A 14,582-nucleotide genomic window follows, 5' to 3' on the forward strand; every position below is an offset into this window, starting at 1 on the left:
GAGAGAGAGAGAGAGAGAGAGAGAGAGAGAGAGAGAGAGAGAGAGAGAGAGAGAGAGAGGCAGTGAGAGAGGAAGGGAGGCAGAGACGCAGAGAGGTAGAGAAGCAGAGAGAGGCAGAGCGCAGGCCGAGACCGCTCAGGGCAGCAGAGGGCGCGGCGGCCGGGCTGAACGCTGCGCGGGACGCGCGTGGGGCGCAGCGGGCGGAGCGCGGCCGGAGCCCCGGAGCCCCACACGCCCGCAGCCTGGCAGACAACTGTTGCGGCGGCGCGCGTGGGCAGCCCCGCGCCCCTGCAGGCGGCTCCCGCGGGCGCCGGCTCCCGGCTGCATAGCAAGGAGCGACCGGCGCGGGCACGAGGTGAGCTGGGCGCGGGGTTGCGGGGTCCACGCGCGGCTGCGGGGAGCGGGCGAGACCGTGTCAGGGGCATCAGGGGCGCCGGGGAGGGGCGAAGTGGTGGTCGCCGGATCCGGGCAACCGTCCCAGACCGCAGCGGGGCCGGGCTGGGAGTCGCCGCGGAGCGCGGACGGCTGGGGGACCCAGTGCGCGTGGAGCAGGGATATGGAACCGCGCTGGAAGCCGCTTGGTTGACAGGGGTCCCTTCTTGGCGACACTGGGAACCCCCAGACTGAGCTGCCGCCGCCTCCCAGGGCCGGATCGATAGTAATCCCGCGCCCGGGGCTGGGTGGTCCGGCAGCGGCCTCCGAAAAGCTCATTAGCACCAGCCGTTGTCATAGCAACGAGACCCCAGCGTATTTGGGTTCTATTTATTCTAATTATTATTATCATTATTAGTATTAGTATTTCTTATCCAGCCAGAGGGGAAAAGAAAGGAAGGGGGCAGCGCATCCTGGCGCCTCCAACTGTTCTCCTTGGAAGGAGCAGCGCCGACTGCCTGATGGGCCAAGTGGAGTCTGATTCTTGTCGGGGTCCCCCAGGCTAGGGTCCCCGGGTGGGTGCCAAAGTGGGTGCTTACTGCCCCGGCCAGACCCCTGGGGCCATGGAGAGATGGGGAACCATAGTTACATAATGTGTCCCGAGAGCATTTATATGTAAGAATCCCTCCCCCCAGACTTTTCTGTTTTCTGGTAACCTGGGTTTAGTGGGTGCTTCTGCCCGGGAACCCCGGCCCAGCATAGGAAGAGAAAAATGCCTTGCGTGGGAAACTCCAGGGACCTCTCTTGAGGCTGTGTGACCTTGAGCCGGGCTCTCAACTCCTCTGAGACCATCTCCTCCTCATCTGTAAGATAGAAGGGGAGTGGTTCCCATCTGCAGCAGCTGCTGGAACCACCAAGAAAGCAAGCCTGGTGAAGTTCCTGTGAATAGCGATGCTATGTGCCCCAGGCCGGTCTTTGAACCTGTTTCCCCGATACTGTCTAAGATGCCTCAGGTCACTGACACTCTACGATTCTAAATATTGTGGGCGATCCTGCAAGTTGGGCTCCACCCAGAGCCAGACAACCCAGAACTTTGCCTCCTGGGTCCCTCTTTGTTCTCTTGCTTGATTCCAATTGCCTAAAGGTGCTTAGGAACCTTTGAAAGTGTCTACTGTCCGCTGTGGGGGCTGATTAGAATGTCCGTTGGAACTACACTTTGAAGCCAGACTTGGGTATCAACCCAAGTTGGTCAGGGCTTCCCAGAACTAAGGTCTCCCCACAGTGCTGAGACCTCCGTGGGGCAATCTTTCTTCCCTCCACACCAGGCTGTTTGCTAGGCCTGCCCTGGTGGAGAGAGACCATGGAAAAGAGCTAGCCAGAAAGTTTTGCTGCCGAGCAGCCCCTCAACCTCCCGGCTCAAGCTAAGCCAAACGCATCCGATCAGGGTCTTTTTAATTTTGTTTTAGCTTGGTTTTTGTTTTGTTGAACCATGATTTCACGGTGTAGCCCAGGATGGCCTGGAGCTCATGCTGTAGCTTAGGATGGCTTCGAATTCATTGCAATCTTTCTTCTTCAGCCTCGACAGGGCTGGGATTAACAGGCGGGAGCTGCCCGCCAGCTAGGGTGTATGGGGGTGGAGTGGGGGTGGGGTGGTAGTGTTAACCTCACAGGCACTCTGGGTTCCTGCCTGACTCAGGCCTCTCTCAGGGCAGCCATAGAACTGATAGATGGGAGGGAGGGAGGGAGGGAGGGAGGGAGGGAGGGAGAGAGAATACTTGGGGCAGCTGGGCTGGAAGAAGGGGCATGGCTGGGTGTGAGGGCAAGTCTGCCTGCTCAGCCCTTTACGGAGGCCAGAGAAAAGAAAGCGTTTGGGACCTGTCCAAAAGGAAGGCAGCTGAGGGCCACTCCCTGCTCACCTGCCGTCCATCTGTTCTCTTGCTGCCCTTAATCGTCGGTGGCCCCTTGCCTGGGCCTCGCTCTTGAGGGCTCTGGAGAAAGCAGCTGAGGAAAGTCCCTGATGAGCCATTTGACAGTGGGGCACAAGAGGTGGGCACACAGGAGAGGGGAGGGTTGAGGAAGCCCTGGGTCAGCTAGAGGGAGAAAGATGAACTCTCCACAAGCAAACTTGAGAACGGTGGGGAGGAGAAGGGCCTTCCTTAATCAGTGAGTACTGGGGGGCACACTACAGGATAGGGAGGACAGAGGAGGCGAGACAGCAGGGCCCTAGGAAGGGACACCCCTAGTTTCAGCCTGAGAGTGGAGATCAGGGATGAGTGGGGGCAGGGATCAGTGAGGAACAAAGCTTCTAGGTCTCAAGGCTTTCAGAGGGCAGCCCTGCAGAGAGGTGGGCTGAGGAAGGAACGTGCCCCTCTAACACAAATGCAGCCCTTGCTGGCCCTTCCCCAGATGCCTGATGCCTGGGGCCTGGCTTCTGGGAGAAGGTGGCAGGTGGACTCCAGGCTTGGCTGTGTCAGCTGCCTGTGCCTGCAGGAAGGGACTTCGCTGACACAGACTCTAAGCTGTGCCTGCAGTGATGGGATTCTGTGAGGCAGGCGGCGACAGGGGGGACCATTGCTCGGAGCAATGCCCAGTTTTGTACTAGTGTCTTATGGACTCTCACACAAGCTCCCGTGGGTACATTTGCCCATTCTTCTGTGCAAATGGGGGACCTGGACTGGAAAAGCTGCTAATCAGAGTCCAATTAGCACCCTGCTACTGAGGACCGGGCCACATTGCCTGGAACACAGCCTTTGACCCTGGTGAGAGGAAGGAGTTGGCTTTGCAGGCGGTTTAGTGACCACTGGGAGTCTGCTCACCAATACTGCTCTATTAGCTTTCCTTGTGATGGTCTCAAGATAGGGCTCCTTCCTGGAGGTTCTCCACCTCTGTTAATGTATCCTCCATTGCTATCTATGGCAATCCCTAAGCAATGTGGGGCCTTATTTCCCAGCCCCTGTCCTATGCCATGGTTTTGAGAAGCTTGGCAGCATTAGAAGGTTCTCCTTGTGCGGTGTGTCCCCTGCCTATAGTGCTGCTCTATAGGACTGTCTCTTCCTTCTCCGTGATCCTGCCCTTCCCTCCTTCCAGCCATCCCATCACATTCCAAGGCTCCTTGGTGTGGCTTCTTTTAGATGACACCCCTCCGTTGGGAAGATGGCAGGGATTCTCAGGCCTGCTCAGACTTACCCCTAGGAAGCCCCATCTTGTTACAACCAGGGCCAAGTCCTCATTCATCCTAGGCTGTCTGAACAGGCCATCACCATCTGGGCCTTGGCTGTCCCAGCTGCCCTGGTCCTGATGATGTTGCCCCCATAGACAACATCTCAGTCCATTCCCTCTCTTTGAGGGTAATCAGTGTCCTTCTCTGGGTATCTTGACTCAGCTTGTCCCTGGCATGTTGGGAGTACCTTGCCTTGGAAAGTGCTCGGGGCACTGACCTGGGAGTAGGGGTGCAAATGCCTTAAAAGATGGACTTTCTCTACGCCGCCCCCCTTCAAGCCAATTCTTGAGAGCCCCCTCTGGAATCCCTTCCCTGGCCATGTGAATACTCGTCCATTTGTATTTATTTTCAAAGTAACCCTCAATGAATAGGGCCACAAGTCCACATGTGCCCAGCATTCTGCTCTCAGCCACTTATGGGGGCTCTGAGCATCACCCCCTCATGTCTGCACTGCTGAGCCAGAAGATATGGGTGCACACACCTTGGAGAATAGAGAAACCATCTTTGCACATCCCAAATGACACCCATTTAACAGTGAATTAAGTTCTGTGAGTCCTGAGAGAGAGAGAAAAAAAATTTTTTTGTTGTTGTTGTTCACACTTCCCTGGAAAACAAGAGCAATCGTGGTCTTTTAAAAGCCAGCTCCATAATCTGCTTATTCCTGCCTGGCGGCCTCTTAGGAAAAGGCAGAGGGAAAGCTGGAGGAGGGACATAGCTGCTCTGGCTGAGAGCCTTGCACCGGGATGCAGGGCTGGGAAAGTTCAACTCCCGTGCCAGGTCCTGGAGCTCCTGGATGTGCGAGGGGCTCGTGATAAAATGTCACTTTCTCAGACATCAGCACAAATTAAAGGCAGATCCCTTCCAGCTTTCCATCCGCGCGTGCTTCAGCAGCAGTGGGGCCGGCTTCACGGAGGCTTGCTGGGAACCTGCAGCTGGAATCCAGCTGAGAACCAGCGTAGTTAGCGCTCATTCACTCCCAACTCCCAGAGCACCTTGCAAGCCAGGCTCAGAGCGGCAGAGAGAATCTGACCCACTTGCCCTGCTGTGCTGCGCAGACTGGATGCAGGAATACAGAGGTACCCGAGAGGGGCCGGGAGGGCTGTTGAAAAGGGGAGCATCAGCTGGACTGTGTCTTGAAGGGCGTGCAGGAGTGATGCCCAGCAGAGGAGGCAGACGATGTTTCTAGAAAGGGATGTTCTATGTCCCAATAGAAGCCTGGCCCCAGAGTGACATCTTCAGGCTTGAATACATTTCCTTTGTTACAATCTAGCCTGACATGTGTTTGTCTTCTAGCCCTCTGTGCCTGTTGTCACCTGTCACCCTTAGAGGGCCTGAAGCAGGTTTCTGATTCTCTCAGGAGAGCTGAGCCCTGAGAGCAGGAAGGATGGTGGCCAGCCGCAGACAGATGCGGCGTGACCCTGCACTGAGTGGGCTCTGTGAGGGTGGGGAGCAGCGTGAAGGCTGTTAATGAAACTCAGCACTAAACTGAAGAGATTCAGACACTACCTCTGAAGCCCTGGACTGTGGTAGGGACTGGACTTAGGGATGTGGGGTCTGGGCCTGCCCAAGCCCACCTGTGCTCTGAGTCTCACTGTCTGCACACCTGGAACACGCTTTGTGGGTCTGCACACAGGGTGGTATCCTCACGGTCTGTCGGCACAGCAGGAAGCCCGCAGCCCCCATCACCTTGTTTGTGCCACTGTGATGTTTAGATAGTTCGGGCTTCTGGGAGCAGGCCCGGGATGTGGCATTGCTGGGTGTAACTGCCTGGAATTGGAGCCCTTTTGGGACTGAGCCCAGCTGCTGTGCTGGGGCCCGTCACCAAGGCAACGAGTCCTGGGAGTCATGGAGGCAATACTGGGCTCCATTCTGGACAAGTCTGTCTTCTGCATGCTGCTCACTGGAAGACGCTGGGTAAGTTATGCAGCCCTGCAGCCTCAGTTTCCCCACCTGCAAAATGGGTGGCTCTTTCGAATGCATTTGTTGCTGCCTTCAATGCCCAGCCAGTTCTCTCAGAGGCTACACTCTGTGATGTAAACTCCTACTCTGTTGCCATTGCTTCCTCAACATCGAGGAGACCCTAGACAAGCAAGTCCCGGGCCCTGCAGCAGGGGTAGCCACAATGGTAGCTGTCACTGGCATAGCAGGAAAGGATGCTGAAGTCCAATGCCCCAGCACCATGGCAACTGCTGAACAGGGGGTGAGGAGGCAGTGATGGACTGGCACTTTCACCCCACTCCTGTCAGCCAGCCAGGAGCCTTGTGCACCCTTCTGAGCTCCAGGATAGTAACGTTAAGTATATCGGGATAAGCAGAGTGACAAGCCCCAGGATAGTAATGTCAGGTGTATCTGCATGAGTGCAGAGAGGACGGCGGCAGGAACCGTAGCGTTCTGAGAACCCCATCAGTTCCATCGATGGCTCCTTTGCCCCACCCCAGCTCTGACTCTTCTCTGACCCTCAGTTTCCTCATTGCAGAGGTGCTATGGGATTTAAGCGAGACTGGTACATAGAAAACGCTCAGTACATGCTGTCATAGGATGCCACAGATACCACAGAGGCCAGGGCAGGGCTAACCTTCTCTACTCGGGGTGGAGGCCTCCTACCCCCAGCTAGGCCTAGCGTGTTGGACAGGTTTGCTCTAACTGAAGAGAGAGATGGCCAAGTGAATGAGTGAGTGGATGGATGAATGAATGAATGGATTGATTAATTAATTAATCATGGCAGAAGAAGCACCACAGCCTCATGTCAGGGCAGGCCAGGGAAAGGCTAATGCAGAGGCGGCACCCTCCTCTCTCTCTCCCTGCCACTATTTTTTGAAGGGGTTGGTGGCCTCACCTGGGGCCCAGGCTCCTTGATGTCCCAGCGTTTAGTCCTGCAGCTCGGCAGAGCCAAATTTCAGCCTGAACTTCCGGTCTCCCCGGAGTGTCTCTGACTCTTGCTCTCCATCATGCAAGAGGCCACCCTCGTGCGGTCATTGCTCAGAACCCTGGGTGCAGTGACAGTGTGCTTGAAAGGGGAACAAAATCAGAGGAGAGGCCTGGGGTCCGAGCTGCCGTGGTGGAGGGTTTGGAGCGCAGGAGCAGCGCGGCACAGCAGCGAGTGCCACCAGGTCTTCGGTGCCAGTTCTTGTAAAGAGCCCAGGGCACAGAACAGCGAAGGGATAACAAAAGCCAGTGGTGCTGAAAAGCAACCCCAGGGCTGGGCAACTTTGCCAGCTCCCCTGGAGCCCCAGTGGCTGGGAGACACCCTTCACCTTCTGACCACAGCTCCATTCTGCTACAGAACCTGCTTTCAGGTTCATGGCCAGTCCCAGCAGAGAGCCTTCCTAACGCATGACTCACCAGAGCCCAGCCAGCTCTGAGTTAGGAGAATGCCTTCCTTGGTCAGCAGATGAGGGAAGGGAGGATGGTCTCTGTCTTGGCCACATCCTCAGCATGGCAGCCTCACCTGGTACTCTTTCCCCCTCTCTGCCTCAGTTTCCTTCTTTGTAAAGTGGGTCCACATCAGGTGACTGAGGGCTCATGGTTCTTTCCTCACCTCCCGTTTGTAACCTAAATGCCTGGGACAAGAAAACGTAGCCAGCCTGGGGAAGGGATGGCCTGTAGGAGCGGCTCAGAACCCTTCTTTGGGTGGTCTTGCTTCATCTAGGGCATGCGATGAGCAAGGAAGGGCAAGAAGCCTGGCTTCCATGGCTGGAAGCAACCCAGGGAAGCAAGACTGAGAGAATCAGTTGTCCCATGTGTCTGACCTCTAGTACTTACCCAGCAGGGTCAGAGCCTCTAGTAGATCTGAGACAGTCACCTTCTGTGCCCTGGGGCATGACCACTTTAGGAGGAGATGCACAGATATTGGGAATGACAGATACGGATCAGCTCTATCTGGCAGGGGTGGGGGCATCAAGGAGGCCTGCCTGGAGGAGGTTACAACCCAGATGCTGGAGGGGATAGAGAGGTGAAAGGGCAACAGTGAAGCATTGAAGAATGAGTCTGAGACATTCCCCACGTTGTAGCCTGTCTGTCCCAAAGCATTCATGGAGAGCTGTGTAGAAGCAGAGGTCATAGACTCCCTGCCCGGCCCACTCGGATCAGCTTGGAGTTCTCATTTCACGGCATAGACTTAGAATGACAGTAAGTGGAATGAATGTCACCACCACCCACTGCTTGTGCCCAAGGCAGACATTACTAATCAACTCACCCTAGCAGGACAGGTGACCCAGGCCTCTGTGCAATATGGTCTTATGAGCCCCCCGAAAGGGCATGTAGTTACCCTGCCTGCTGTGGGCCATAGGATCACAGAGCCAATGTAGTTCTTTGATAGCTGTGACTTTGATGCCTAGAGTACTCTCCTGGACAAGGGAGTGGGAAGGGGGGCTCCATGGTCCCAGGGTAGCAGAGATATTCCACCAAGGACATCATGTCATTCTGGATCCCTAGACAGGGATGCCGCTGTGGAGCGCAGAACCCTTCCTTCTGGAGCCAGTCCCTCACCTGTCACCGGCAGGTCCCAGGATGAGCCCAGGACAGCTCTGGCTGTCCATCTAAACCCTGGCTAAAAGAGAAGGGGAGAATGTTACCAGGAGAGAGACCAGCCCGAGGCGCGCGACGTCTCTCCTGAAATCCAAACAATCGGACAATCTGTTCGGGATCGATTTAGAAGCAGCAAAGTGAAAAAAAAAAATCAGCAAATACAGTGTGAAAGCTATTTTCTCTCTCTCCGCGCGGCTGGGAAGCGGCTGGGCTGGAGTTTATTTGTAACCTGGCCAAGGCTAGCCAGGCCTCCCCCCTCCCTCCAGTCCACTCATGCCCTCCCTGCCCACAGCCGCCTACTCTACACCCACTACCAGCTGGACACCTGGGGGCTTGCTGGATGGCATCACCCTGCTTCAGCCTCGGAGAGTCAACATTGGCAGAGATCGCAGAGACAGCCATGGCGGTCTCTGTGTTCCCCAGGCACCTTGTGGGTGGTGGGAGGCTCTCAGGAAAAGCACTGGGCCAAGACCCTGTACTCTGGGGACCCAGGATGGCACATGTCCCCAAGATTGGTCTGGCATATTTCCCCAGGCCCTAGGATGGGGGCATATGTAGCAGCTGTCCAGTAGACAGGTCTAATCAGAGTGGGAAGTGGAAGGACAAGGGGAGGCAAGAAGCAACAAAAATGAGGCTTTGACTTAAGTGTCCTGCTCCTGGTCACACTGCTCTCAGTGCGGGTGGCACTGAAGCCTGATCGGTCTCCACAGCCTTGTCCCTGGGGTCAGGAGGTAGGCCTGGAAGGTTTGGAGCCTCCATGTTGGTGAGCCCCTTCTTTCCCAGGTGTGCAGAGTTTACCCCTCTTCATTACCCCACAGCTGGAACCTGAGCCACAAGCTAATTATTTTAAATTTAAATTTAAATAATTGAATACAGAGTTAGGGCAGAGTCAGAGAGGGACCAGGCCAGAAAGCTGACACTTCCCTGGGGGCCTGAGTGGCACCCTATGGGAGTGTCAGGGACTGTAGGGAGCTGATGTCTGCAGGTGTCTATAGGCACCTCTGGGCAATGGGAAGGCCGATGGCTCAAATGTCTTTGCTCTTTCTTTGGTCACAGGTATGAGAGGGGACTTCTGGTGACCGTAGCTGGTTGGTTCAGGGACTGGCAGCTTTTTTCCCCTAAACCCCGATTTTCTCCCTGAAATCCAACGCCAAGAGCCAAGGCTCAGAAAGGTTCTGGGCTGTGGAGACCAGAGAAGTTCAGTCTAAGTCCCACGTGTGCTGCTGCTGTGTGATCTTAGGCAGGCAAATTATCTCTCTGGATTTAGTTTTCTGTTCTGCAAACTCAGAGTAGAGGCCTCTCCTCTTTTGAATATTTAAGCTGCTGAGGTTTGTGGAGCTTGGTGTACAGTAGGTGCTTGGTGCAGTCTTTCCTTTCTGGTTCCACCGCGGGAAGCAGATCATCCTCTATTTCGGCTCCTGCTCTGTGGATTCCAGTCCCCAGGTGACAATGAGATCAATGTCAGAGCACAAGGCGACTCCTGAATCCCAAGCATCTTGAGTACCCACCCTGAGCCACACAGGAGCCCTGTGGATGGGGCTGGATGGCTGGAGGCAGTGTAGAGACAGACCAGGGGCAGGAAGTCTGAGACGGCTCCAGTTCCCATATGCAGCATATGACCTGCCACAAGGTGCATGTCCTCTGCCAGTGACTATGCCTCAGACCCGAATGAGTCCTCCTCAGAGGCTGGCCACTCCTTACTGTCCCTGAGCACACACAGAGGACAGGCAGGGAGAGGGACAGCTCTAAGGTCAATGATTTATCCTCAAGCCTCCCATGTCGGCCCAGAGTGGGTTCCCTACTTTAAGGGTAAGTCATGTATGCAGGGTCCTCTCTGCCAGATTGGCCTACTTTGTCTTCAGTGGCTGTAGCTGTGGCTGCCCTCTGTAGGCACCCACCCACTCACCCACCCAGTTCCTCCCTGTTGCTGCCTCTCCTTGGGTTTTTGCAAACCAAGCTCTTCCACAACAGCCTCTGATGTTACCTCCCCAGTGGAAGAAAGTTCTGAGCCCACAGTCCCCCAAAGTGGTGCTAATTAGACCCCCGGAACACTGTTTATCCAGACATCAACTGAGGTCACAAGGACACGGCAATTTCCTCTCCATAACCAGACACCTTCCAGTTGGAAAAAGTCAAGTCTACTAGGGTGGGCCGGGGGACATGGTGCCTCTGAGTATGTGTGATGGGGCTCTGCCCCCCCAGGTCCCCACCCAGGGTGGGCTCCCGAAGTGAACGTTTATTCTAGTTTGCTTCTATTGTGTGATAAAACACTGAGCTAAACCAAGATGAAGAAGTGCTGCGTTCACTTCCCACACACCGGGTCACACTCCTCCACCTCCATGTTCTCCACCACTTCCTCCCCCCCTTCTCCACCTTCTTCTCACCCTCCTCCACCACCTCCTCCCCCTTCTCCTCCTCCTTCACCTCTTTCACTTCCACCTCCTCCTCCACCTCCTCCACGACTGACAGGTCACTCCTCCTCCACATCCTCCACTGATAGAGGTCAGAGCAGGAAGTCAAGGCAGTAACCCGGTAACAGTCTGATGGAGGCCTTTGCCCCGTTGATGCTCTCAGATAACTTCAGCTTGTGTGGAGTTGATGAAAAACCCTCTTGGCATCTTGGGCAGTGGATAGAGGGGCATGTCAGGTACCCACAGACAGTAGCACCGAGAGTCCAGTCTTGTTCCAATGTGGTCAGATCTCTAGTCTCCCTTTGGGCAGGGGGTAGGGACTGAGGAGAACAGTAAAGGGGAGGTAGGAAGTGATGCGCGCACGCTCTCTCTCTCCCTACTCTCTCTCTCTCTCTCTCTCTCTCTGCTCTGAGGATAACCAAAGGAGGGAACCCCTGGGTCAGGAGCCCTGGGGGAGGAGGCACAAAGCCCTTGGGAGTCAGGTATCTCCCACTGCCAGGCAAGGTGATCAGAGGTTTGGTCTACTTCTGAGGGACGTTGTGACCTCATGACCACAGGCATGTGTAAGGAGTGAGGGCCCCACATGGTCAGCTCAGGCAGGACACTGTGTCTTAGCTGGTGTCTGGTTTGGGGTGGGGGTGTCCTTTGACCTCCTCTACACCCCCCCCATTCCCTTCAGCACAGTGATTTGCTCTGGGGTGAAAGGCAAGTTTGGGGATCTGACTGCTGAGAGATTCTGATTTGGGGCTTGACCCATTTGGAGTGGCAGGGGCCTCAAGACTGCAAGTCAGCAAGGAGAAACTTGCCTGCTTAGGTGTGCTCACCACGGGGATCAAGAGCCACTCACTCCTTGCAGTCTTTAGAAGTGCTTGGTCCTATCCGTGTCCAGCCAAGCCTCTGTGGGGACATCCTGGGTGACAGCCAATGAGAAAAGGTAGGCCTGGCCTACGGAGGCCAGTAGCCAGGTCACAGGTCATCCTTGGTGCCATTTCCACCGTTGGGAGGAACATCCAAGCCTTGCCTGGCTCACAATGGCAGCTTTAGCGCCAATTATGAGGAGTGGGGGCTCATTAGTCCCAGTCATGGACCAAGTTGGGGACAGATGTGTGAGTGGCCACATCCTCCAGGCTGCCTGAGAGACTGACTGTGACTGTCAGGGAGAGGGTACTCTGCCATCTCCGTGGTGGTCCTATTTGCATAAATTTGAAGTTGATTGGCCTAGAGGCAACTTCATTTGATCACAGATGACAAGCTTCTGGTTGGAACAGCAGCCGCCGTCAATTGGCCTCCTTGGTGACTTGGTTTGTTATAGTTGGCACTGCCATCCCTTCGCACACTCCCTTCTTCTCGCTCCCTCGATTCAGCACGGTCTCCCAAGGGTACCCAGGTTAGGGCAGCTCAACCCTACAGACACCTGAGCTGTTAGCAAGCAGCCAGGCTCCCAGGCAGGAGTGAGGTAACCCAGAGTCTGCAGTTCCAATCAGCTCCCTCGAGAGGGGTGGCCTGAGGGCTTGCTTGCGGACTTGGGTTGATGGTTGGTGCTAATAAAGCTTTATTGAACACAGCATCTGCTTTTCCCTAGCTCTGTCTTGGAACAGCGACACTGCCTTCCTAACCTGCCACAGTCATTTGCAACAGTCACACCTAGGCTGTGTCTGGGGATCTTCTCTCTGCACTGCAAAAAAACACCTGGGACGATCAGCTTAAACCAAGGAAAGATTATTTTGGCTCATCGTTTGAACAGCTAGCCCATGGTCAGTTGGCCCTATTGCTCTGAGCCTCTAGTAAGGCAGAGCATTGCAGTAGGGATGTAGAGTGAACTCTTTTATCTCCTCATTGGGAACAAAAGGCAGTCAGAGGAAGGAAAGGGGCTGGGGCCTCAGCACCCTCTTCAAGCCTGCCCCAGCCCTCCCTTCAAGCCTGCCCCAGCTCCCCCTTCAAGCATGCACCCAGCTCCCCCTTCAAGCATGCCCCCAGCGGCTGGAGGACTTCTCACTAGGGTCAGTGAGAACTGACCACTACCTTCCAATAGCCCCAAGAAGGGAATAAAACCCTTAAGTGTATGGACATTAAACTGTGGGACCTGAATATCATCATCCCAGTAGACAGATGGGAACACAGAGGCTGGGAGAGGCTCCTGATTTGCCCAAGGTCCCACACTGGGAGACCATGCTTATTGTCACCCTTGGCACACTTCCCTCGCCCCAGAATCACCCAGCTAGTTGGCCCGACTAACACTTAACTCTTCCCATTCTGAATCCAAAACAAAGGCTTCTGCCAGGAATAGTGCCCCCTTCAGGCAGGTCCTAGAATAATCTGCTTGATCCCCCTTGGGCTGTGGCCATGTGATCCTCTGGAGACCCAAAGGAAGCTGTTCTTTTTTTCCCCCTCTCCCGCCATCTGCAGAACCAGATTTCTGCTCCCAGCATCTGCCCAGGTGTCTGCCCACTCTGTCTGTGACTTCTGGGGCTGGGGGGGGGGGGCGGTCAGCAATAAGGAGACCAAAGCACAGCACCCAGCACCGGGAGGAACTATTCCCCCTAAGAGGCCAGGTGTTCCTTAGCCATGCGGTGGGGCTGGGTCAGAGGTGACCTGGGTTTTGAGAGTGGAATTCCCCAGGTTAGACCAAAGCACTAAGATATGAGGACATCTGTGACCGTTGGTCCCAGTTGACAGATGAAGGAACTGAGGCATGGAGTCTGTGATCAAGTCTCCCAAGGGATAGAGTTCTGGGGCTCACGTGAAGAATCCTGGGGATCCTGGGATGGGGGGTCAAGTCCCTCCTGGGGTCAAAGCCTGGACCCCAGGAAACACAACCCCAGCTGGATTCCAGGGTTCCCTGTGTGCCTCATCTCTCTGCAGGCATGGGCTTGCCTGTCACTCTTGAGACATATGTATATTTTATTTTTAAGTGTGTGCGTGTGTGTGGGGGTCAGAGTTTAACATTGGTGTCTTTTTAATCTTCCTCAATTGCTTTTCCCTCTTGTGATTTGAGACAGGGCCACTCACTAACTCAACCTAGTGCTCACCAATGCAGCTGCCCTGGCCTGTGAGCTCCAGGGGTCCACCCATCTCTGCCTCCTCAGTGTTGGGATGACAGGCACCCACGACTGCTCTTGGCCTTTTAACATGGGCGCTGGGGACCCAGAATCAGGACCTCATGCCCGTGTGACAAAGCACTTTTCCCACTGAGCCTTCTCCCTGGCCCCCATCTTGTCTTTTATGTAGGACTTTTCTATATTGCTCTATATTTTATTTGAGGGACCTAGACCATGCCCCTGGCTTCCAGCTTTCTCCCATCTACCTCCATGTGGTGCCTTCAATAGTTGCCCGTTCGCTGTTCATCAGTGATGTAGTAAATATCCCTGTCTGTCTTTCTGTCTGTCTGTCTGTCTTCACCAGGGCCAGGTGCTGGTTCCTGCGGTCCCCTATAGCATCCCCCGTTCTTCCTCGTGAGCCTTGCCAAATCTGGATGTGTTTCGATCCATCCAGTAGGTACACATTTTAAAGCTCTCTTCAGCCTTGTACAGAGTGTCGATCTGAATTCAATTTTGGAAACATAAGCATCTTCCTTGGCTTTGCATGGCTAGGGTGGCCTGGGATGTCTGATGTGACCATTCCTTTTTTGACAGCCGAGGAAGCTCAGGCATTTGGCCATCTCGCGACAACGTTTTTCATCTTTTTCCCTTTGGACGATTTCCAGGTCTCTCTCATAAACAGTGCCACTGGGAGCCCGTTCTAGAACTTGGTGCCCTTGGGTCTCTCACTGCTTGGCTTAGAAGGGGGTGTAAGCCACACTCCTTAGACCTGGTGTCTAGGTAGGTAGAGGGGAAGGACACAAGATGTGCTCCAGTGAGCCTCCCTGACAGACCCCCTCCTGGTGCTCTTTGCTCGGCTGGTATGCCGCTGGTTTCCATGTAGCTCTGCCTCTGCCAAAGGGACTGGGGAGAAGACCCTAGATGGGTACCAACTTTGTACCACGATTGACCCTCAGGAGGGCAGTGACAAAAGTAGCCAGGTGGCCCAAGTTCAGAAAGGCAAAGCGACTCATG

The 14,582-nt window shown here is 55.0% G+C and overlaps 1 protein-coding gene across 4 annotated transcripts in view; it reads left to right on the forward strand.

Annotated features, from left to right (window-relative positions):
* Positions 1 to 14,582, forward strand: part of Shisal1 (shisa like 1) — a 60,398-nt gene that overhangs the window by 406 nt on the left and 45,410 nt on the right. The window contains exon 1 of one of the 4 annotated variants that reach the window (XM_050130610.1): positions 100 to 355. The exons of 1 other annotated variant lie outside the window; for it this stretch is intronic. Coding sequence is in view for 2 of the 3 variants with exons in the window: in XM_050130594.1 (XP_049986551.1) it covers positions 4,386 to 4,668 (283 nt within the window). In the remaining variant the exon portion in view is untranslated. Of the gene's footprint in view, positions 1 to 99; positions 356 to 4,353; positions 4,669 to 14,582 lie in introns of those variants that run through there. 2 more of the 4 variants (XM_050130594.1, XM_050130586.1) reach the window with 2 other exon arrangements.

The sequence above is a fragment of the Alexandromys fortis genome, unplaced genomic scaffold (assembly GCF_014885135.2).
Source record: "Alexandromys fortis isolate MF-2015 unplaced genomic scaffold, M_Fortis_MF-2015_v1.1 scaffold_28, whole genome shotgun sequence".
NCBI lineage: Eukaryota > Metazoa > Chordata > Mammalia > Rodentia > Cricetidae > Alexandromys > Alexandromys fortis.